Source organism: Camelina sativa, chromosome 2 (genome assembly GCF_000633955.1).
Source record: "Camelina sativa cultivar DH55 chromosome 2, Cs, whole genome shotgun sequence".
Taxonomy (NCBI): domain Eukaryota; kingdom Viridiplantae; phylum Streptophyta; class Magnoliopsida; order Brassicales; family Brassicaceae; genus Camelina; species Camelina sativa.
The window spans coordinates 28,150,404-28,172,745 of record NC_025686.1 but is presented as its reverse complement, the minus strand read 5'-3'; the positions used below and the strand labels follow the sequence as shown (position 1 = coordinate 28,172,745).

Here is a 22,342-nt window from a genome sequence, read left to right as displayed (position 1 = left end):
AGATAAAATTTAGAAAAGTTATATGTGAAAGTGTAAAAAGACTTTGATGAAAGAAAAGAAAAATAAAAGTTGTAAAAAAAGAAAAATAAAAGAGATTGAAAATGATTGATAATTATTAAAAAGTAATAATTCTGCTCTGGTGGTATGAAAAATTTAACAGAAAGGTATTGGTCAATTATTTGTTTGACTGAATACATTCTTGACCATGGAACATCTATGTAATTACTTCTGTGCCATTGGCGGGGACTAGCATTGACCATGCATAACCCAAACAGCTCGTTGGACTTGAATGGACTGCCCGTTCTACTGCAATGAGATGACCAAATCACCCCAAACCATAAATTGTCGGTTTTGGTGTATAACTATTGGAAACGACAAGAAGAGAAGGAGACTAGGGGGCGTGATCGTAATTGTAAAGTGTGAAGGGTGGAAGTAAGCTACTTCCACAGCTAACGAGGTTTCTTTGCCAGTTTGCTACAGTTCACTGTCACTGACCTTTCTATAATCATTTTCTGCATTCTCGTTTCTACAGTGTAAGAATATTTAAATGCTAGTCTCAAATTTATATGCAAATCTTTTTCAGACTTGGTGTAATGTAGGGAGAGTAATTAACTTATATTGTTTGAAAAATCACACTATTAACGTCAATAGATTTCTAAACTAAACCTAAAACCATCTTCGAAACATTATTAAGCCAGATTCATACTAGTATTATTTAGATTCTGATTTGGTAAGCACGTGTGAATGTGAAGGGAGCTTTATGTAAGAAACTTTATGAAAGTTGTGGGAAGTAGTTGCTTAATGAGATTCGTTTATTGATTTATACACTTTTCTTTTTTTTCCTACCCTCTTCCCTATTTCCAACCTCTTTTAGAAATTTAAAATTTCTTGAAAATTGAAGTTGTAAGAGTTATGTATACAATAGTAGAAGAATAGATTGGGATGAAGCATAATGAGATAACATTGGTTTAAGAGTTTAAAAATAGAGAAGAATCCAAAGCCACAAAAGCAAAAGTTATTTTAACCATGGATGGAATCACGTTGTATCCATTACCAAACTTTCTTTTCTTTTGTTATTTGTTTATGAATACCGCATCGTCTCGTGTTGTGTTCCTTTTTGTCTCCTTAAATACACATCTCTATAAGGATTCTTATTACCAACACAAATCTTTTCTCACCAAAAAGATAACTATGATTAGTACTAATACGTATATGAATGGAATGATTATTACCATATTCATAGTTTTACTAAAGCTAACAATACCATGTGAAATCTTTTTTCTTTTTCAGTCGTTGCAACCGAGATCAAACGGAAGAATAAAGCTCAACAACCATAGTTGATTTTGAAAGTTTATTATATTAGGAAAGACTGAAGCATAAAGTTAAGGTTTAGGCAGTGATATGTTTTGCTTCTTTTTGAAATCGTGTAATAATAGAGAGAACATGGTGTGAAAGTGACGCATGATGAAGCAAAATAAACCAAGACAAAGGTCTCAACACAAAGTCATCTTTTTTTTTTTCTTTTGGTTTGATATTGATATTAGAAAAAAGAATGGTTTCATTTTTTCCTCTCTTCAGTTTCTATTTCTAGTGGTCCATTTGAAAGGTTGAAATACGATCCAATAAAAGTGAAAATGGGGACCAGAAACTTGTCATCTTCACATCATCCACTCTGTTTCTGAGTCCGACCATCACGGACATAAAACATGGTCCAACTAATTTGAAACAGTGCCCATAACTTGTCTATACGAGCTGTTCAGTTCGTATGATCACTTTTTTTAAACACTCCAATACTTGGAAAGAACTGTATTTTTTTGTACTGGGAAAAGAAGAGAGGAAACAATCATGTTCTGAACATTTACTGTATTACCTCTCGCAAGCCAATTTCCATTTGCAGGATTTACATTTAGTGGCGTGAGACTGACTTTTCTGTTGTCTGAAATGCCAGGCTTGTGACAGTTTCGGTGTGAATAATCATAACGATTCAATGAATACAAGGAAACCAATAACACAATATCTAACAATCTAAAGCTCGAGCCTTTGAGATTCACTAACCAGAATAACACAATATCTAACAATCTAAAGCTCGAGCCTTTGAGATTCACTAACCAGCTTATGGTCAAGTGATGATGCTTATTGCCGATTTGTGGCCTGGTTGACAGTTCTACCTATAAACATACTAGTCCAATTAATTTGAAACAGTCCCCAAGAACTTATCTTATCTCAACGAGTCGCGGTCAGTATAAACACTTTATTAATGTTTGAAAAAATTTATTAGTATTGATAAAAAACAGAGAACTAGAGAGGAAACATGTTCTGAACATTTTCTGTAATTACTCTCGCAAGTCACTCTCCATGTGCAGGGTTTACTTAAACCTAACGGTGTCAGATTGAGTTTATGTCTCTTTTACAATTGTATTGCACATTCTAGTTTCTACACGACTAGATAACTGATGAAAGCTAGCATCAATCAAAACAGAACTACATCGAACAGGATGATATTGCATTGGATCACTGGTGAATGTACCTCTCTCGATAGGATGGGTTATAAAATAATTATTTATTGTTGTTGTTGTTCATCCTTTCTTCTGTGTCCAAATCCTTACTGATTTGTCGAGTGAGCCTGATGCAATCAAGTTCTCGGTTGGGTGGGATGTCACGGTCGTAACGGTTTCGGTGTGACCTTCTAGTTTCTGAAGCATTTCCTTGGAATTCATCTCCCACATGTAAACACAATTGTCCTCAGATCCACTCATGATCCTCTTCCCGTTTGTGACAGAGAATGCAGATGAAATGCAGTACTGGGAGTTTGTGTGTCCGGTGTATGTCTTGATGAACTTAGCTGTAGCAATGTTCCACAACCTCTGTACATTGAAAATACCGCACAGAGAGAGATTACTGAAATGATCATACAAATTTAGAGATTGATTGAGAGGAAACCAAAGAAGGCAAAAACACAACTTCTAACAATCTGAGCTTCAAATCCATGTCTAATAACCTCTCTAAGTTAAGCTAAACTTTAACACAACACTCTCGACCCAAAATGAAACTAGAGAGACCATTGATGGTTCTACTATTCATTAATCTCTTCATTAACTCCATCTACTGCTATGCCAAGTGTGAATTCCTAAATCAGAAACACAAAGCCTTCCTAATATCGTTTTGATTCGATTCTCCTACATATGAATTCGACAACAAGCAACCTCGAAACGAAATCAACTAAATATTGTAAAGGTCAAGTCTTTGAGACTCACTCACCAGCTTATTGTCGAGTGTACCAATGAGGATGAATTTGCCATTAGGAGAGAACTTAACAAAGGAAACAGGAGGATTCTCATCGTCAATCAAAGTCTTCACACAGTGCCCAGTTCCAGAATCCCAAATCCGACACAACCCATCGTAGCTACTAGACACAATCAGAGACCCATCACGATTGTAATCAACACAAGTCACAGGATCAGAATGCGCAGGAAGAGTTCTCAAGCATTTGCCAGTTTTCACATCCCAGATCCGAACAGTCTCATCATAAGAGCCAGAGACGATCATGTTAGATTGAGGATTGAACTTAACACAGAAGACGTAGTTAGAGTGTCCCCTAAGCGTTTTGAGAAGAGAACCAGTTTCAACGTCCCATAGCTTAAGGGTTTTGTCATCTGAACCTGAGACGATGAACCTCGCGTCGGAAGAGAAGGCTATGTCCGATACGCCGTTGTCGTGGCCGGAAAACACGCGAACGGGACTGTAGTTGGAATCTGATTGAGCAGTGTCGATTGCGTAAGTGTGGATTGTCTTATCGGCGGAGGCGGAGGCTAAGAGGCGACCGTCGGAGGAGAATTTCACGGAGGAGACGGCTCGATCGTGGGAATTTAGGGTTTGGGAGTGAATGTAAGGTGTAAAGCATCCTTCTTTAACTTCTTCTGCCATGATTATCAGAAAATGGATTGATCTTTGGCTTGACAACTCGGAATCTTAAGAACGGGTTTCAAAGGGTTCTAGGCTCTCTGGTACAAAACTTTTGGGGTGAGTTGTGAAAGTAATAACAATATTGGGGTATTTTGCGAATTTCCGTATGTTAAAGCGTTCTATATTTAAGCCCGTCAGAAATATTGCGCTAAATTCGATATAAAAAGTAAAATACAGGGGTAACTTCCGAGTTTCCATATAATTGTCGTTTCAGAAGTTACGGGGTGAAATTAGAAATAAATGTTAATATTTGTGTTGAATGTTGAAATTACTTAGAATATTGGGGTATTTTCGAGTTTTTATATATTTATCATTAATATTTTATTTCCGGCTGTTTTCTATTTTGTCGTTCCCGGCAAATTTGGCTGAAGTCACTAAAGTTTCGCCGGCGACGAATTCGAACTTTTACAAAATGATGCAAGCAGCGGCGGCGGTGAATCTTTCGGTGATATGGAATCTCTCGCTGCGTGGGTCATCCTCCAAAGTTCATATACTGAACCCTAAGCATCAAAAGTCTCACGCTCTTCATTGTTTGAGGTTGATTTCGAGTTCCGAATCATCGTTTGATTTATCTACTTGATCCAAATTCTTCAGGCTAATTGAATCACTGATGTAGCATTTTAGTTATTTACAACTGATTGCTAAATGTAGTTTAGGATTTCATGAAATCGTTGCTTGTCTAGAGTGAACTTTTTTTTCCAATCTATACTTTTTGAAATTGTACTTAAAAAATGGAACTTTTTGCTTATTTCTCTTTAACTTGAAATGGATTTTGTTCATTCCAGAGGGCATGAGGAGTTTGAGAATTCTCCTCAGGTACTTTTCTGCGGTTTGAAGTATGTTAATCTCCTATGATTTTTGCTTGCATAGTGTAATTGGTTACTTTACAGGAAAATCTTGGACTACCTTCTGTTACGAAAGAGGCAAAACACAAGGATATATGGAGCCTCTTTAAAGAAGCTCAACAAAGTAAATGAAGTTCGGATGCGATATAGTTTTGGTTTCATATTTCTGGAAATGCAATCACTCACTGATTGTGTATTGTATCGTCTTTGTTGTGTATTTAGATATCATGTTCTTAAACAAGCAACGGTTAGCTGCAGTTGAAGAGCTGAAGAAGCTGAAGAAGGAGAAAGATGAATTATTAGAAAGGTTAAACCAGTTGGAGGAAGAAAGTCAGATTGTAATCAAGAAAGGTTCTGTTTTTCTGCAAGTCATGCTTTGATTTGATGATTCATAGATATGTTTCTGAAGTTGTATTTTTTCCATGTATAAGTAGATAAGTCGTCTCTATTTTGGGAGCTGCTTCTCCGTATTGATGCTATGGTGATCAATGGATTAGTGAACATTGAAGAAGCTTCATCCTTGAGAAAATTGGTTAAGGAGCATGAATTGAACATCTCCGAGTTTCCCCTTGATGTCCTGCAACAAGGAGATGCCGAAGTTCTAGCAGAACTCAGACGATTCCCACATAAAGTCAAAAGGTGAAAATTCTAGTGTGCTTTTTTTTCAAACGGTTCCCCATGTTGATTTTATTTATGTTTTGACTTCTATTTGTCATTTGGTTCCAGGAACGGTCTCCACGTGATTCATATTTGCACCGAAATGGCTCCTTTAGTTTCTGCTGGACCTTTGGCCTCATATATTACAGGGCTGTCTTGTGCACTCCAAGGAAAGGGCTACTTGGTTGAAGTTATATTGCCAAAGTATGAGTCAAATTCTTTGGACAAATATATGCTATAATGTGTGAAGCAGAATCCTATTAATGAATACTGTATTCATTAATAGATATTCTACACTTGATTTGGACGAAATTGAAGGGCTCCGGGAAATCGAAGCTGATGCATATTCTTATTTTAATGGTCAGCTGCATGCAAACCGAATATGGAATGGGTGAGTGAGTTGTTGGAAGTTACTCTTCTTATAGTGTTGATATTTTTCAGTGTTGGTAAGAGAAGAATCAGCAAAATATTGTCAAGCATTCCATTTTCTTCCTCAATTTACGGTAAGCAGAACCTTGTTTATGCAGAGTTGTCTCTGGAATAGGAGTGACGCTTATTCAACCAGTGTATTACTCGTCAATGTTTAACCGTGACAAAGTATATGGCTATACAGACGATTTTGATAGGTCAGTACTTCAATTCGATATAATTGAGCTTGAATCTTCATTTGTTTTTAGAAAGGTTTGGTTTATATATATGTGAGGTTGTTTTAATCTGTTAACAAAGTCAGGTTTTCCTACTTCTCTCGTGCTTCATTGGATTACATTGCAAAATCTGGAAAACAGCCTGATGTGTTACACATTCACAACTGGCAAACTGCAATAGTTGGACCGCTGTTTTGGGATGTTTTTGTTAATCAGGTAAAGAACGCTTCAAACTTCAGCATTCGGTTAATGACCATCATGCCGTAGTTATCTTATAGCCAACTCTCTGCAAACTTTGTAGGGACTTGAAGGTACTAGAATACTCTTGACATGCCAAGACTTTGACAAGGCAAGCCACTTTGCTTTTTTTTTTTCCCTTAATTCTTACTCATTCTACATTGGCAAAATTGATTAAGAACTGGCTGTGCTTTTTAGGGTCTTGTGACTCCTGAAAAATTGGAGCTATGTGGGCTAGATCCAGCTGAGCTCCACCGTCTTGATCGCTTACAAGATAACAAAAATCCACATTTTGTTAATATTTTGAAGGTAAGTAGAAGGAAAATACAAAAAGAATAATCTCTAAGTTACAGTCTTCTTCTCACAGTTCTTTACTTTTTCGATTACTACTACATCAGGGTGGTGTGGTCTACTCCAACAAAGTTGTAATAATGTCGTCGTCACATAGCTCAATCCCTGGTCTCGAACCAACTTTAGCTATTCACAAGTAAGTAACTGACACTTAGTAAGGGATCTCAATACATCAATCACTGTTAGTAATTCTCTTCTCCTCTTAAAAATATAGGGACAAGTTGTGTATAGCTCCCTTTGGACTGGAAACCCCAATGGAGAAAGACTTGTGCTGTGACCTTCACGTCTCTGCATATACTTCCATTAAGAACCTCTGAAACTACAAACAAGTACTAAACATGATGGTGAACATATATAATTGTTTATACGATTGTGTCCATGTCATGTCATATAAAGAGGCCAAAGTAAGGAAATTTAAAAGACTACTGTATTGTTTGTGTCCGTGTGTTTAGTCAAATTAGTTGTATGTTTGATTTGTTTTTCCAACTAACATTTGGACTCCTAAGTGTATTAAAAATAGCTTTTATTTGTTTTAAGATAATAAAAAAAAAAAATTACAACCTTTTTTCTCATAATTCTGTTGATTAAAAAAAGGAAATTTAGAAACCGTAAGTAGAAGATAAGAAGATATTGTTTTTATTTATTTGTTTTTCTTAAAAATTTATTTTTTAAAGTGATAAAATAGAATAAAATTTAGATAAATCAGAGTTTTTTTGAAAAATCACAGTTTGTTGCATAAGTAAAAAAAGAATATACCCAAATCATTATAGGAATCGGATTCATAACAGAGATAGAAGAGGGAGCTCTCTCTCTCTCTCTGTATATATCAAAAACTCAATTTTGTTCCTTTAGTAAAGAAAGAAAGACAGAGTGTGTGGAATTGAATCTGACAGCGATAGAGAGAGAGAGAGATAATGACGAAAGTTGGCCTGAGAGATTCTCCGGCTAAAGAAGAAGCTTCGACGAAGACGACGACAACACCACTGCCGACAAAAAAACGATTTTTAACTCCGGGAAGGTAAAAAAGATGAGCAATTTTGTTTATTTTCTTTGGTGGGTTTTTGAAGTTGATTACGTTGATGACGAATTATGGATTTTATGATCTCTCTCTCCTCTCTGGTTTTTGTGAAAAACGATTTAAGCGTGTGATTGTGTGAAGGAAAAAAAAACAAAATTTATGGATTTGGGTTGAGTTTCGATTTCCAAAAAGTAAGGCAATAGTTTCGTGATATGATAAACTTTTTAAGGTTGTGTCATGTTTTTGGGAAGTAGCTCAATCAAAAGATTGAATTTTTTGACCTAAGCGCTCTGTGTGGGGTTTACTTTTAACTCTTGACGGGTTTTTATTTCTTGGTTGTAGATTCGTTACAATCTTATGTCTCATTAACTTGATCAATTACGTGGATCGAGGAGTGATCGCTAGTAATGGTGTTAACGGAAGTGCAAAAACATGCGATGCTAAAGGGGTTTGCTCTGCAGGAACTGGAATCCAGTTAGTTTTTTTTTTAACCTTTCTGTTTCTGATTTTGATTTGATTGTGTTTTTTGGGAATGAGTTATAACTTTTGCTTTTTGTGTTGATACAGAGGAGAGTTTAGCTTAACCAACTTTCAGGATGGTCTTTTGTCATCTGCGTTTATGGTTGGACTTCTTGTTGCTTCTCCAATCTTCGCTGGATTGTCTAAAAGGTTAAATTTTTATAAACATGAGAATTTGTGTTTAGGTGTATGTGTATATTACCTAAGAGTCATTGTTTTGATTATCTCTGTCTCTTTTTTATGATTGCTTGCAGAGTCAATCCTTTTAAACTGATCGGTGTTGGATTAACTGTTTGGACTATTGCTGCTCTTGGTTGCGGGTTTTCCTACAACTTCTGGATGATTGCTGTTTTTCGAATGTGAGTTTTTTACTTCTTAGTATAATTACCCGCCTTTTCAATCCGGTTTCTTGTATTTAACTAACAGTCTTTTGTTTCCTAACTTTCCTATAGGTTTGTTGGGGTTGGTGAGGCTTCTTTTATTAGTCTTGCAGCACCGTACATCGATGATAGTGCACCTGTGGAAAGGGTTAGTTTTCAATTCGTCTGCTGAAACTGTTACTCTTTTTTTTGCTAGTTTACTTAGTTAACTTAATGGATTTTTTCTTTGTCTTTCTCTCCAGAAAAATTTCTGGCTTGGACTGTTCTACATGTGTATACCAGCAGGAGTTGCTCTAGGCTACGTGTTTGGTGGATACGTAAGTTTATGCTAAACTCTTTTTCCGTGTAAAGTTTTCTGCATCTGAGGAAAATATATGTATGTTTATATTCTCTATTTGATTTCCTTGTTTAGATTGGAAACCATTTGGGATGGCGTTGGGCGTTTTACATTGAGGCAATTGCAATGGCTATCTTTGTTGTTTTGTCCTTCTGTATCAAACCACCGCAGCAGCTAAAAGGTGAGAGATACTAGATAGATGCCTTTTAATCTTCATTGCATAATTCCTTCTGAAAGTTGTGCTAATTTTTATTGAAATTTTACTCTTTTCATTGTGTATAGGTTTTGCTGATAAAGATTTGAAGAAACCCTCTACATCTATTGAAACAGATGCAGAAGCTTCAGAAATTAAAACCAAAACTCCCAAGTGAGTTTCTCTATTTTTCTCTTCATTGTTCCCATCTATGCAAACACAAAAATTTGTATACTGATATTCCCCCTCGTTGTTTGGGCAGATCCAAGAACCTGTTTGTCGTATTTGGAAAAGACATGAAGGCTCTTTTCAGCGAGAAAGTGTTTATCGTAAATGTTCTTGGTTACATCACTTACAACTTTGTGATTGGAGCTTACTCATACTGGGGACCAAAAGCTGGTTTTGGTATCTACCAAATGAAAAACGCAGACATGATTTTCGGAGGACTAACAATCATCTGCGGGATTATTGGAACATTAGGCGGAAGCTATGTGCTTGATCGCATAACCGCTACACTTCCAAACACCTTCAAGGTAAAACCAAATTCATGAAACACCTTTTTTATATTACAATGAATGATCATCTTTTTCTGATTACCCTCTTAACTAATCTTTTTATACAGTTACTAGCTGCATCAACTTTACTCGGCGCAGCGTTTTGTTTCGTTGCTTTCTTGATGAAGAATATGTATGCCTTCATTGGTTTATTCGCATTGGGAGAGATTATAATCTTTGCACCACAGGTAATAATCTTCTTATTGGTTCATTGCTAATCTCTGTTTCTTTTCTCGACTTGTTTGATCCAAACAACCTTTGTTTTTGTTTTTCCTGCAGGCTCCAGTGAACTATGTGTGTCTCCATTGCGTTAGACCAAACTTGAGACCACTATCAATGGCTACTTCAACTGTTTTGATCCATATCTTAGGCGATGTTCCTTCTTCTCCACTCTATGGAAAGATGCAGGTTTGCATTTATATCATTAGTGATTACTAACTAACTACACAAAGATTATAATTTACTTTTTAGAATTACATAGATTTGTTATTAAACTCTCTCAATGCTTTTTGCAGGATCGTCTCAAAAATTGGAGAAAATCAACTCTTATCATTACTTCAATCCTCTTCCTCGCAGCTATTATATGGGGAATTGGTAAAATTATAGACTCAAGTTTTTGTTTTTTTCTACTCATCTCATAATCTTTTTTATATATCTTAAGTAATTTTTGTTTGTTTGTAGGGATATTTATGAATAGTGTGGACCGGTCTAATGAAGTAAGTGAAGATGATGAGGTCGTAGAAGAAGAGAAATTGGAAAGCAAAGCAGACAACAACTCTCCTCATGTCTGATTTTTTGAAGACATTTTTATAATTTTTTCTTCTTATACACGACCAAAATAATTCTTATCTCTCTCCATTGTTTACAATTCTTTTGATTCAATTATTCCTTAGAATTTTCAGTTTCTGTTGTGTACATAATAGACCTAATTTTTTAGAATAAAATTTGTTCTTTATTCCTTTAAGCTTACATTAGTTATACATAAATTTGGCTTCTATGTTTTTTTTATTGTTTTCAGTTAAAATATGATTAACTAAATCATGTTGAAGTATTTCCAAACATTTACAATCATGTGTGTAAACTTATTTCTTGGAAGAGAAGAAAGAATTGGTCTCATTTCAATTGGAACAACAGAAACAAATAAATCAATGAGCCACCAAACAAATGGGGTGTCAATGACATTTGTTTACTAACATTTATTCGAGTTATTTTAAATTTACTAATTTTACTGAAATATCTCATTTAAAAAATGGGGGAATTTGAAAGATAAAAAAAAAAAAAATTGAAGTTGTCTTATTGTGAAACCAAGGGTTGTTTGTATTCATCATCATCATCATCTTCATTACTTAGAAGTTAGGACCAGCTGCAAGAATCTCTTCAGTCAAGTTTCCATCATCACCAATCTTATGATTTGTGAATGTCTCAAAATTGTTTCTAAACAAGCGAGCCAATTTCAACAATGTGTCCTGATAAGCATCTTTATCTGCCCACTGCACCAAACACAAACACACATAAACCATTAGTGTCATGTTTTTAGAATTGAGTTACTCTGATTCATAAAAAGGTAAATGGTTTTTTTTTTGTCTAGCCTATCTGACTTACTGCATTGATAGGTTCGAGAATATCAGAAGGAACTCCTTCAACTTCATTTGGAATCTCCAAACCAAAAATATCTGTTTTACGGTAAGTTGCATTCAAGAGACTACCCGAGTGTATAGCATCAATGATCTTTCGTGTATACGCCAACTTGATTCGGCTTCCAGATCCATAGCTGCATATATTATCACCAATCTTGTATCAAACACTTTTCTGTTCTGTTTTTGCGGTTATAGTTGAGAGTTCAAAGATGGTTTACCTTCCACCAGACCAGCCGGTGTTAACAAGCCAACCGGTGGCTCCTTGAGCCTGCATTTTCTCGGCTAACATAGCAGCGTACTTGGTTGGGTGAAGCATAATGAAAGCAGCACCAAAACAAGCTGAGAATGTAGCTCGAGGCTCTTTAACTCCTTCCTCTGTTCCCGCAACCTGAAAAAATCACAGCTTTCATCAGGCATCATCGGTTACAAAACAACCGAACCAAACCAAATAAAACCGGAACTTACAAGAGCAGTGTAGCCACTGATGAAATGATACATAGTCTGAGCCAGATTGAGCTTGCTAATTGGCGGCAACACACCGAAGGCGTCACAAGCCAATAGGATCACGTTCTTCGGGTGTGGCCCTACGCACGGTATCTTCGAGTTGGGAATATACTCTATTGGATAAGCCGCACGTGTGTTCTCTGTCACTGATTTATCACTGTAGTCCACTTCTCTTGTATGCTCATCAAACACAACATTCTCCAAAACTGTCCCCAAAACGTCAAGATTTTATATTTAGCATGTAAAAAAACGTAACGCAAAGTTACGTAATATAAAAAAAGAAAGAGTTATAATTACCGGTTCCAAACTTGATAGCGTTCCAGATATCAGGCTCTTTCTCCCTAGCCAAATCAATGCATTTCGCGTAACAACCACCTTCGATATTGGAAACTCCGGTCTCACTCCAACAATGTTCATCATCTCCGATTAAATACCGGTTATGATCAGTGGACAATGTAGTCTTTCCGGTTCCAGAGAGTCCGAAAAAGAGAGCAACATCTCCATTTTTGCCCATGTTACAACCAGAGTGAAGTGACAAAATCTTTCGCTTAGGCATCAAGTAATGCATGACACCAAAGAGTCCTTTCTTCATCTCTCCAGCATATTGTGTGCCTAGAATCACCATCTCTCTTCTTCCTAGGTTTATGTCCACACTCGTCGACGATGTCATGTAATGAGTGAAACGGTTACACGGGAATTTCCCCGCGTTGTAGATCGTGAAATCGGGTGTTCCAAAATTCTCTAACTCCTCCGGTGTCGGACGGATACACATGTTGTGCATGAAAAGTGAGTGGTAAGCTCTTGCTGAAACAATTCTCACTTTGAGTCTGTTCTCAGGATCCCAGTTTAGGTATTGGTCATTCACAAACACCTGACAGTAAATATATAAACATGCTTTAATATATTCGTCTATAAAATTCAACTACAAAATATCATTTAAAAATGTCTATGTTAAGTTACCTTGTCCAAAGAGTTTAAGTAGTCAACAGCTCTCTCTCGGTTCACCAAAAAAGTTTGTTCGTCCATTTCGATGTTTGGTGATCCTCTGTAAGAAACATTACGTGACATAATAATAAAGTTAACCAATATGTCCGTGACAAAAAAAAAAACTAAGTAGAGATAATATCTTTAAATATATATGGAGATAAAAGGACTCACTTTCCCCACCAGAGCTCAGCCGCAGTGGTCTCATCCTTAACCACACGCTTGTCTTTAGGAGACCGACCGGTTTTGGCTCCCGATAAAGTAGCCAACGCACCAGTCGATGTCACAAAGGATCCTTTTTCATATTTAATCGCCTGCTCGTACAGCTCTGCAATCATAATGTCATATGTTTTTAAAATAGGAACATGCATGTAATAAAATCACTTCATCGCATTGGTCCTTAAATAAAAACGGTGGCGTTTTAGAGGGTGTTACCGGCGGGAGAGAGGTTGTGAAGGACGTGAGTGAACTTCAAGCCACTGTCGCTGACGTCAGCAGCCGGAGGTGACGTAGGAGTGTGTGGGACGTGTGCCACTTTCGCCAAGGACGTCGGGTCTCCTCTTATCAACTTCGGTCCTGTCTCTCTCGTCAACGAAGCCAACGATGCACTGTCCATTTCACCAAGTTATACATTCTTATTATCATTGTTTTCTTAAGAATTCATATTTTGTATGATTAATATACATGCATGCAAAATTTATTAAAAAAAAAAATCAATCACACGATTTTGGAAACCTTTCTAATCATTAAAATAAAGAAAATCACAATTATAAACCACTAATTCCTTGTAATTTTCAAACTTGTGATTGGCTTAAAAATTTTAGCGAAATTGGTAAGCATATATATATAGGCATAATAATTAGTATATCTTGTATATTAATAACAAATGTATTATGGTATATAATATACCTGACGGATTGAAGCATGGTCTCGGCGGAGACAGGAGTGGTGGGGCCACTGGTTCCGATGACACCGGCGACACCGCCATCTCTAAGAGGAGTGGTCGGGGCAGATCGTTTCTTCTGGAGACTGTGAAGCTCGTCGATGGTCTGAAAGTTGACCGGCGGTGCGGTGTCGTCCTGGCACACACTCGGCGTCGGAGTTTTGGCTCCCTTCTCCGTGGTGATCCTCGGAAGCGCATCACGCGCCGCCGCAGCCGAGAAACTGAAGTCTCCACCGCCATTCTCGTTTCCATTTCCCGCCATTTTGCTAACTTTCGGATTAAGATCAAAACACACGATTATTACTAATTAACACTCACACAACATATATATACACACGTTAAAGAGAAGTATGAAGAACAATGTAATGTAATTAGTACCGCAATGTCTTTCTTTCTTTCTTCTTCTTTAGTTTTTGTGGAAATTAAGAATAAGAAATATATAAATACGAAAATAAAACAAAATTTGTGTCAAGGAGAGATCAATGGCTGTGCTGGGGAAGAGGCAGAAGAGGCCACTTTTATAGGCTTCCTTTTGACTCAGTTTCTTCTCTTTTGATCAAATTACGCGTTTTTAGATTTAACCCTGATCAATAATAATTTTGTCTATAATCGAATGATGATTATCACGTTTGCTCGTATAGAAATGTTTTCATATTTGGAGGATTTTGTAGATAATACTTTTTAATGTTATGTGGATAATGTTACCATTAGTCCACTGTATATGATAATTAGATGACTAGGCATTACGTTGATTTAGACACATTTGTAAATCTTAATTAGGATACTAATTAGTTACTTGTGCACATGTGTGGATCCGATGGACGAGAGAATGTGTATTCATGTCTTCACGTTTGTAATTATACAATTAAGAAACAATTCCAATAAAATTCAATATAATTTCGATAAGATTTTCTAAATATGTTTAGATTTAAAATATGATTGGATTCTCAAATGTATAATAACGAAATTATTATATGTCGCTTTCCTAAATCTCATCCGTACATTTACAAAACATATTTTCTTAAAAGGATTTTTTTTTCTAATCAAATGTGCGTACAGTTGTTTGACTTAGATTATATAATACTTTTCCAATTCAAATAGTGTACATTGTACACGACAATTTTTCCCTTTATGTATTAGCATGTTGTGATATATATTTTTGTCTTATTATATAAGAATAATCAGTTAAAAACACATATATTAAGAAACAAAAATTTAACCAATAGATATTCTAGGATTCAAATAATTAGAAATTGTTAATTAATATAAAATATGTATAGAAATTTGATAAAATCTAAGAAAATGGGGTGTCTACTACGGGTTGTACATGGCATGGGAGAGATGAGTCTCGTGCTTGGAGCTAGAGGTTGATTCTGAGTTGGTGGTTGGTTTCTTAAACATAGGAATATATGATTCACATCCTCTATTTTTCCTGGTGCGGTTGTGTCATAGCTTCCTCAAAAAGGACTGGTCAGTCCGAGTGTCACATGTTTATCGCGAGACGAATTGATTAGCGGATGGTTTGGCGAATGTTGCTTTCTCCTTGTTTTCAGATTTTCATTTTTTAGAATCTGTCCCGCCTGATTTAGTGGTGATTTTTAGAGAAGATAAGCTTGGGACAATGTACCCGAAACGAGTTGTTGTGTAATTTTTTCTTTTTAGTTTTTTGTTTCTTTACAGAAGACTTATCTCCCTTTTTCTCACCCAAAAAAAATCTAAGAAAATGGAAAAAAAAAACTGTAAAACTCTTATATAATGAGACAAACTGAGTATAGAATATATATTTTGTAATAANACATTTGTAAATCTTAATTAGGATACTAATTAGTTACTTGTGCACATGTGTGGATCCGATGGACGAGAGAATGTGTATTCATGTCTTCACGTTTGTAATTATACAATTAAGAAACAATTCCAATAAAATTCAATATAATTTCGATAAGATTTTCTAAATATGTTTAGATTTAAAATATGATTGGATTCTCAAATGTATAATAACGAAATTATTATATGTCGCTTTCCTAAATCTCATCCGTACATTTACAAAACATATTTTCTTAAAAGGATTTTTTTTTCTAATCAAATGTGCGTACAGTTGTTTGACTTAGATTATATAATACTTTTCCAATTCAAATAGTGTACATTGTACACGACAATTTTTCCCTTTATGTATTAGCATGTTGTGATATATATTTTTGTCTTATTATATAAGAATAATCAGTTAAAAACACATATATTAAGAAACAAAAATTTAACCAATAGATATTCTAGGATTCAAATAATTAGAAATTGTTAATTAATATAAAATATGTATAGAAATTTGATAAAATCTAAGAAAATGGGGTGTCTACTACGGGTTGTACATGGCATGGGAGAGATGAGTCTCGTGCTTGGAGCTAGAGGTTGATTCTGAGTTGGTGGTTGGTTTCTTAAACATAGGAATATATGATTCACATCCTCTATTTTTCCTGGTGCGGTTGTGTCATAGCTTCCTCAAAAAGGACTGGTCAGTCCGAGTGTCACATGTTTATCGCGAGACGAATTGATTAGCGGATGGTTTGGCGAATGTTGCTTTCTCCTTGTTTTCAGATTTTCATTTTTTAGAATCTGTCCCGCCTGATTTAGTGGTGATTTTTAGAGAAGATAAGCTTGGGACAATGTACCCGAAACGAGTTGTTGTGTAATTTTTTCTTTTTAGTTTTTTGTTTCTTTACAGAAGACTTATCTCCCTTTTTCTCACCCAAAAAAAATCTAAGAAAATGGAAAAAAAAAACTGTAAAACTCTTATATAATGAGACAAACTGAGTATAGAATATATATTTTGTAATAAAAAAATATGAATTTAGCCTATTAGTATTATATGCTTTTTATCTTGCATTTGTATTGTTCATTTATTGGTTCTGTAAATCAAATCTATCAATCAAAAATTCAATACCATTATATAGCTGTCTTTTAAAAAAAATAAAAACCAAAATTATAATTTGAAATATATACTATTTTCTTATAAAAGTCCACCGCCAAAGAAAAAACATATTGGTTGCTTTCAGAAGCTAATTTACAAACAACATTTTGCGAAAGGTCAAATACGAGTTCAACTGGTTTTTACGATCTCTTGTAATCTAATGCACTATGTAATGACATATAGTTTGACAATATATACTTTATTTATGTGATGTTAGACTAGTTGCACCGCACAAGTCATCATCAATTAACAAATGTTGGAAATTAGAAATCGTTGAACTATTTTAAACAAAGGTGGACAGTCCAACGTGGGCTGTAGTAAAAGGAAGCTTAACTTGAAAATTAGATAAATTGTCCTAAATTTAATTATAATTAACCTTTTTACAAAGCCAAGTGTCAGTATGCTAATCTGGACTGTTGACGGCGATCCGAAGGTCAATGGTCGACAGCTTTTTTATTTTTTTTGCGCCATCAGTCACAACCACGTCAGCTGCCTTATCTCTGTGCCGCATTACGAGGAATTAATATTATCGACACGTATACCTCTTGAGACTTGAGAGAGTTGCCAAACTTTTTTTAAGAAACTTATCAAAATCTCATAGACTAAGGGGAGGTATTGGTTTAGGATTTAGAAAAAATTTTAGTGACTTTGTGTTTTTAAAAATCTTGCTGACTTTTTAAATCATAGAAAATTAGAAAGTAAAAATGAAAGATTCTATCAGAGATTGTTAGAAAGTTATTTTAAATCTTGCTGATTTGTGTTTCCTAATCTTGTAAAATCTTTCATAAAATCTTTCAAAATCTTTCTATTTCATGAAAGAGTTTTCATGACTTTTGTTATGAAGGAAATGATATAAAATCCTAAACCAATAACACAAAATTTGAATTCATTAACAATCCAAGATTCTTTTGTTTTAATTGAATAACATAAAACTTTCCATGACTTTATAAGACTCTTAATCCAATAACACTAGATTTATCAAAATTTTAGATAACTTTTTACAAATCCACAACCAATAATACCAAATTTTTAAAGAGTTTTAAAAAGTCTTGATTGAATAACAACATATTTTACATAACTTTTAAAGTCATTAAAATTCTTTCTAAATCCTAAACCAATAACCCCTCCTAATAGAGAGAATTCGGTGATTAACGTTTTCGAAGTCAAGACCATATAAATTACGTTATTTGGGCTTAAGCCCGTAATCCTATTTTATGATGGACTTTGCTTTACAGAGAGATTAAGGTAATTTTCGACATCTTTATTTGTGGGTCGTTTTCCACACCAGGCAGTGTGACCGGCACGGACAGTGAAGGCTTTTGATTTGGGAAAAAGCCATATATAATGGGCTTACTTACACGTACATGGTAACGAACTTTAAAAGCTAAAAAAGCCATAGAATAGAATACATGGTTATCAAAAATCAAAACTCCAAAATACAGTACTAATATGCTCTCATACATTGTTTTAAAACAAATCGGATGATAATCATGATATGGATAATGTGATGGGATAACATGATTTGAGGACGGATCAGATACCAAATATGTCCATGTCCTGAAATTTCAAGATGATATATTATCTAATCAGTATCCCACTTTTTACCTAAACACTCAACAAAAGTAATATGTCTCCCCTTTTATAAGTTGTGATCAACCATGTGTGATTGATAGAGGATAGATTAGTACTCCTCCTATTTCAGTCTTGATTTGACCATTAGTTCGAGATTCTTCGGCCACTGATCATTATAGAATCATATCGAGAAGTGGACCTTTTGACAATAGTTTGATCAATTAATCCATTTAATTAACACATTCTATAAATCATTGCCTTAAAAAAACAAATGCAACTTGGCCGCTGGTTACATTAATAGTTAAATGAAAAGAAAGCATTGCAACATTCCCAACCGGCGCAATCCCACCACGGTCCATCCCACTCAACGACTCACCAACAACCCCAATCCACATGCCCGTGCCCCACGCACTTTTTAAATCCTTCAAACCCGGTGCAACCAACACCGTGGAAGTAGGCTTATAGCCTGTAACCCCAATCAAAAATCCTTTAATAGTACTAATATTATTATAAAACAATCTTGGAATACACTTTTTATGGTATCCTACTAAGTTTTCAATCACAACATAATAGGCTATAATGATGATCACATGACTAATCATGATCATTCATTATGAAAAGGTGTAAAATATAATTAATCCGCTAAGCTTAAACGGCATGATAATATAAACTAAGTAGAAGTTAACTTTTGATTTTGAAGTCCAGCATTACAAGCACACTCTAATAATCCACTATAACTCTCTTTTCTAAATAAAAAATAGACTTTCATTTTATTTTTATCTACAAATTCTTTTTCAGCTTTTCAGTCATATTAATTTGGATTTTCTGAAAATTACAAAAAGGAAGAAGATAAAATAAGACCAATTAATTTCTCAAAGTAGGGTCTCAATCTCTCTGCATACAAAAGGCCACACCCGTCGGCTACTGCTTGTCGCTATCATCCACCTTAGTAGTACTAGTAGTAGGGGTCCTTTTCTAAAAATCATACTTCTATTATTAATTTATACCTTACTAAATTATTGGCTATTATTATAGTATAATTTTATATATACCCAATATATTCAAAAATCATTGAAATGGAATTATAGAAAAAAAGAAAAATTAAAATTAAAATCTGGCATTTTCCAAGCCGTGCATATCGCTGACTCGATTTAAATGCTTCCTCATAATAGCCACTTTAGCTAACTTCTCGGCTGCTCTCCAAGCCGAAGTTGGTGTAAGCTGCTCCGGTTTCTCTTCAGCTCGGTTTACTAAACCATTTCTCGGTTTAATCCGGCTCAGCTCAGCTAACTCACCTTCTAAGCTCCTTAAACAATCATCATCCGTAGCATTGGACCTAGCCATCGTTAGGACCTGATAAGCTCCGGCTAAATCGTCACGCTCGATAAACCGACGCGAATCAGCTACGGCGCGGCACACGGAGTGTAGATTCCTGAGCCGTTCGATGCTCGAAGATACGAATCTGACTGATTGTGGCCGTGGGATCAAAAACCGTTTCTCTTTAGGACACGTCATCGGCTGATGTGTCATAGGGTCAACGATCGAAGACTGTACGGACATTACATGGTGGGAGCCACTCGACGAAGTCGGAACTTTGAGCTCAACGAGAAACTCTCTCTCCTCCCCGGCGAACAAATCTCCGACCACGACGACCGAACCGGATCCGAAACTCTCGGATCGACCGGTTAAAGAGTAAACCGATGAAATCTCGGTCAAATTAGATCCGTTGACCAAACCTAGGTTAAGCTTCACGTCATGGAGAGCCACGTTGAGCAACGAAGCGATTCGCTCGGTGAACGCGTCTCGAAGCGGCGCGTGATGCAACGCTCCAGGAGACGCGATGTAGACGGAGTGAACCGGGATCTCCGGACGAGATAAGCGCGTGGTAGAAACGACGAACGGCGCGCGCGTTGAGTTTAGTTTAGCTTTCAAAACAGCCTCCGGTTGATCCTGACCGTCCGATAAAACGAAGATGCTCGCCGACGGATTCTTCTCCCGGCGATCTTCAACGACTTTAACCGCTTTCTTCAACGCGTCGTTAACGGTCATTCCTACACCGCCGGTGGTTTCGATTCCGACGAGTGCGTCGACCATCCGCCGCGCCGATCGTCTTCCTTTCGCCGTCATCCGTCGTAACGGCATTAACCGTTTCGATCCCGTCGAGAAAACGACGATTGATAACCGATCCATCTCTCGGAGCAAAGAGATCACCGATCTTATCGCGTGCTTCACCGTCTGCAAATTAGCTCCGCCGTTGCTCAAATCGAGAACCGTCACCACGTCTATCGACGGTCTTCGCGCTTTAATCGCGTCTGTGAATGACGACGACGACGAGGCTTTCAATTTCATGACGACGACGTGTGTCTCCTTCCTTTTCCCGGTTTCCACTACGGCGGATTCCGGTTGCAACCTAACTTCCAGGTTCCCGGAGATTGAAGGAGTCGTCGGATCAGTCAAAGAAGAATCAGCGAAGAATCCGGGGAACTCATCGTCATCTTCAACGTCGTCGTTTTCGTCGGATTCATGTATAGTGTTGATCTGAGCAAGAGAAACGGGAGAGTAAGCTAACGGCTCGTCGTCGTTGTAAACTCTCAGAGACTTCCCCGTTTTGATTTCTCGGATCTCGGGTTTTCTATTCGGGTCGGATCCGAAGTTGTTGTTAGTGACAGCCGTGGAATTAGACTTGGGGGTGTGATTCCACGCGGCGGAGCAAAACGGACAACGCTTGTCTTCTAACCTAACGGCGCAAGAGAGGTGAAAAGAATGTGAACACTCCGCCGTGAAAATCGCCGCCGTGGAATTGGTTTGGTTTGAGTTCACTCTTTGCAAACAAATCCCACATCTGCTACTATTACTCTGTTTCCACACCAGAAAAAACAGAGCTTTAGATTATTAATTACTAATTAGTATAAACAGAGTTAAGAAGTAAAGTAAGTACCTTGTTGAGAAGAAGCGTGGCACGGAGGAGAGAGACGCCACCGTGAGAGGAAGAAGAAGAAGATGATTTAGGAGAAGAAGGGTTAGAGAAAAACTTGGGACTTGAGGTGTTACTTGTCCTTGGAGTAGCGTTGCTTGTGGTTCTGCAATGGAGTTTTGGACTAGTTGGAAGAGATGGGAGAGTGACTGCGGTTGAAGCGGAGGAGCGGCATCCAGTGCCACCACCACCACGAGATCGGAGACGAGGAGTTGAAGGGTTGGATAAAAATCCAAACTTTGATCGGAATCTTGGAGTGGGAATTGGAGGATGATCAGATTCAGAGTTATGAATGTGTTGAGGTTGTTGTTGTTTATCTTCTTGATTACTTGGAACGGAAGTGCAAAACGTTTTTCTCCAACCAAACACCATTTTCCAAAGCTTTGTTTCCTTCTTCTTCTTCTTCGTCTTTCTTCTTCTTGAATTCTATTTCTTCAAGTAGTTATAGAGAAGAGGAAGGAGAGGACTTTGGGCATGGATCATAAGGAAGATGGAGAAATTAAATACTAAAGATAAAGACTAGAGAGAGAGATAGAGACATTTTTTTCTTTAGTGATGTTAATGTTTAATGTTTAATGTTTATTTTAATTCTTAGTGAAATATTATAAGGTAAGAAAATGTAACTTTATGCGTCTGAAATGGCTTTTGTTTCCATTTGCATGTAAGTAATTTTGTTTGCATCGATGAAAATCATATCACTGAATCACTGATCCTTTACGTCCCCCTTTTTAAAATTTTTTGGGTCAAAATTGTTATTTTTATTTGAAAATGATATCATTGGGATGGATGATAAAGTGAAAATAAAAAGTCAACGGTATAACCGACCATATGCAAGCAAATGAGATTTCAATTAACTTAAGACGCGGAGATCTTTGTTTCCCAATTTGCATGTAAAAAACCATTACTAAAAAACATTTAACAATTAGTATATGATTGTTGAATGTGAGTATTCCTATTGAATGGTCTACAATGTGGTTTGATTATAATATTTAACTCGTCGGATTCTTCGAAATGCAAATTATATGATAGAGTGAAGGTCAAACATGTGGCACGTGACATTAGAATCTG

The 22,342-nt window shown here is 36.3% G+C and overlaps 5 protein-coding genes across 7 annotated transcripts; 2 read left to right on the top strand and 3 right to left on the bottom strand.

Moving 5' to 3' along the window:
* Positions 2,347 to 4,032, bottom strand: LOC104744180 (COMPASS-like H3K4 histone methylase component WDR5A). The gene is made up of 2 exons (XM_010465192.2): positions 3,259 to 4,032; positions 2,347 to 2,864 (listed from the first exon to the last, which is right to left on the bottom strand). The coding sequence occupies exons 1-2, from the start codon at positions 3,922 to 3,924 to the stop codon at positions 2,577 to 2,579; spliced, it is 954 nt and encodes a 317-aa protein (XP_010463494.1). The 5' UTR covers positions 3,925 to 4,032; the 3' UTR covers positions 2,347 to 2,576.
* On the top strand, positions 4,290 to 7,259 carry LOC104744167 (probable starch synthase 4, chloroplastic/amyloplastic). 2 transcript variants are annotated; one of them, XM_010465186.2, is made up of 13 exons: positions 4,290 to 4,500; positions 4,749 to 4,779; positions 4,854 to 4,932; positions 5,031 to 5,159; positions 5,243 to 5,447; positions 5,535 to 5,669; positions 5,752 to 5,856; positions 5,993 to 6,091; positions 6,196 to 6,325; positions 6,411 to 6,458; positions 6,545 to 6,655; positions 6,745 to 6,833; positions 6,912 to 7,259. In XM_010465186.2, the coding sequence occupies exons 1-13, from the start codon at positions 4,376 to 4,378 to the stop codon at positions 7,012 to 7,014; spliced, it is 1,389 nt and encodes a 462-aa protein (XP_010463488.1). In that variant the 5' UTR covers positions 4,290 to 4,375; the 3' UTR covers positions 7,015 to 7,259. The 2 variants fall into 2 exon arrangements, with proteins under 2 accessions (XP_010463488.1, XP_010463484.1); XM_010465182.2 differs by having other exon boundaries at positions 5,240 to 5,447.
* Positions 7,447 to 10,653, top strand: LOC104744161 (probable sphingolipid transporter spinster homolog 1). The gene is made up of 13 exons (XM_010465174.2): positions 7,447 to 7,715; positions 8,058 to 8,189; positions 8,283 to 8,384; positions 8,489 to 8,593; positions 8,687 to 8,762; positions 8,857 to 8,931; positions 9,027 to 9,132; positions 9,234 to 9,318; positions 9,407 to 9,677; positions 9,767 to 9,886; positions 9,978 to 10,106; positions 10,214 to 10,292; positions 10,380 to 10,653. Exons 1-13 carry the CDS (start codon positions 7,612 to 7,614, stop codon positions 10,487 to 10,489), a joined length of 1,494 nt encoding a protein of 497 aa, XP_010463476.1. The 5' UTR covers positions 7,447 to 7,611; the 3' UTR covers positions 10,490 to 10,653.
* Positions 10,794 to 14,364, bottom strand: LOC104744151 (phosphoenolpyruvate carboxykinase [ATP]-like). 2 transcript variants are annotated; one of them, XM_010465170.2, is made up of 10 exons: positions 14,145 to 14,364; positions 13,733 to 14,032; positions 13,259 to 13,431; positions 12,998 to 13,151; positions 12,800 to 12,884; positions 12,137 to 12,710; positions 11,801 to 12,045; positions 11,554 to 11,723; positions 11,301 to 11,469; positions 10,794 to 11,188 (listed from the first exon to the last, which is right to left on the bottom strand). In XM_010465170.2, the coding sequence occupies exons 2-10, from the start codon at positions 14,026 to 14,028 to the stop codon at positions 11,045 to 11,047; spliced, it is 2,010 nt and encodes a 669-aa protein (XP_010463472.1). In that variant the 5' UTR covers positions 14,029 to 14,032; positions 14,145 to 14,364; the 3' UTR covers positions 10,794 to 11,044. The 2 variants fall into 2 exon arrangements, with proteins under 2 accessions (XP_010463472.1, XP_010463469.1); XM_010465167.2 differs by having other exon boundaries at positions 13,733 to 14,036; positions 14,145 to 14,363.
* LOC104744146 lies at positions 19,091 to 21,833 on the bottom strand. The gene is made up of 2 exons (XM_010465161.2): positions 21,239 to 21,833; positions 19,091 to 21,156 (listed from the first exon to the last, which is right to left on the bottom strand). The coding sequence occupies exons 1-2, from the start codon at positions 21,644 to 21,646 to the stop codon at positions 19,408 to 19,410; spliced, it is 2,157 nt and encodes a 718-aa protein (XP_010463463.1). The 5' UTR covers positions 21,647 to 21,833; the 3' UTR covers positions 19,091 to 19,407.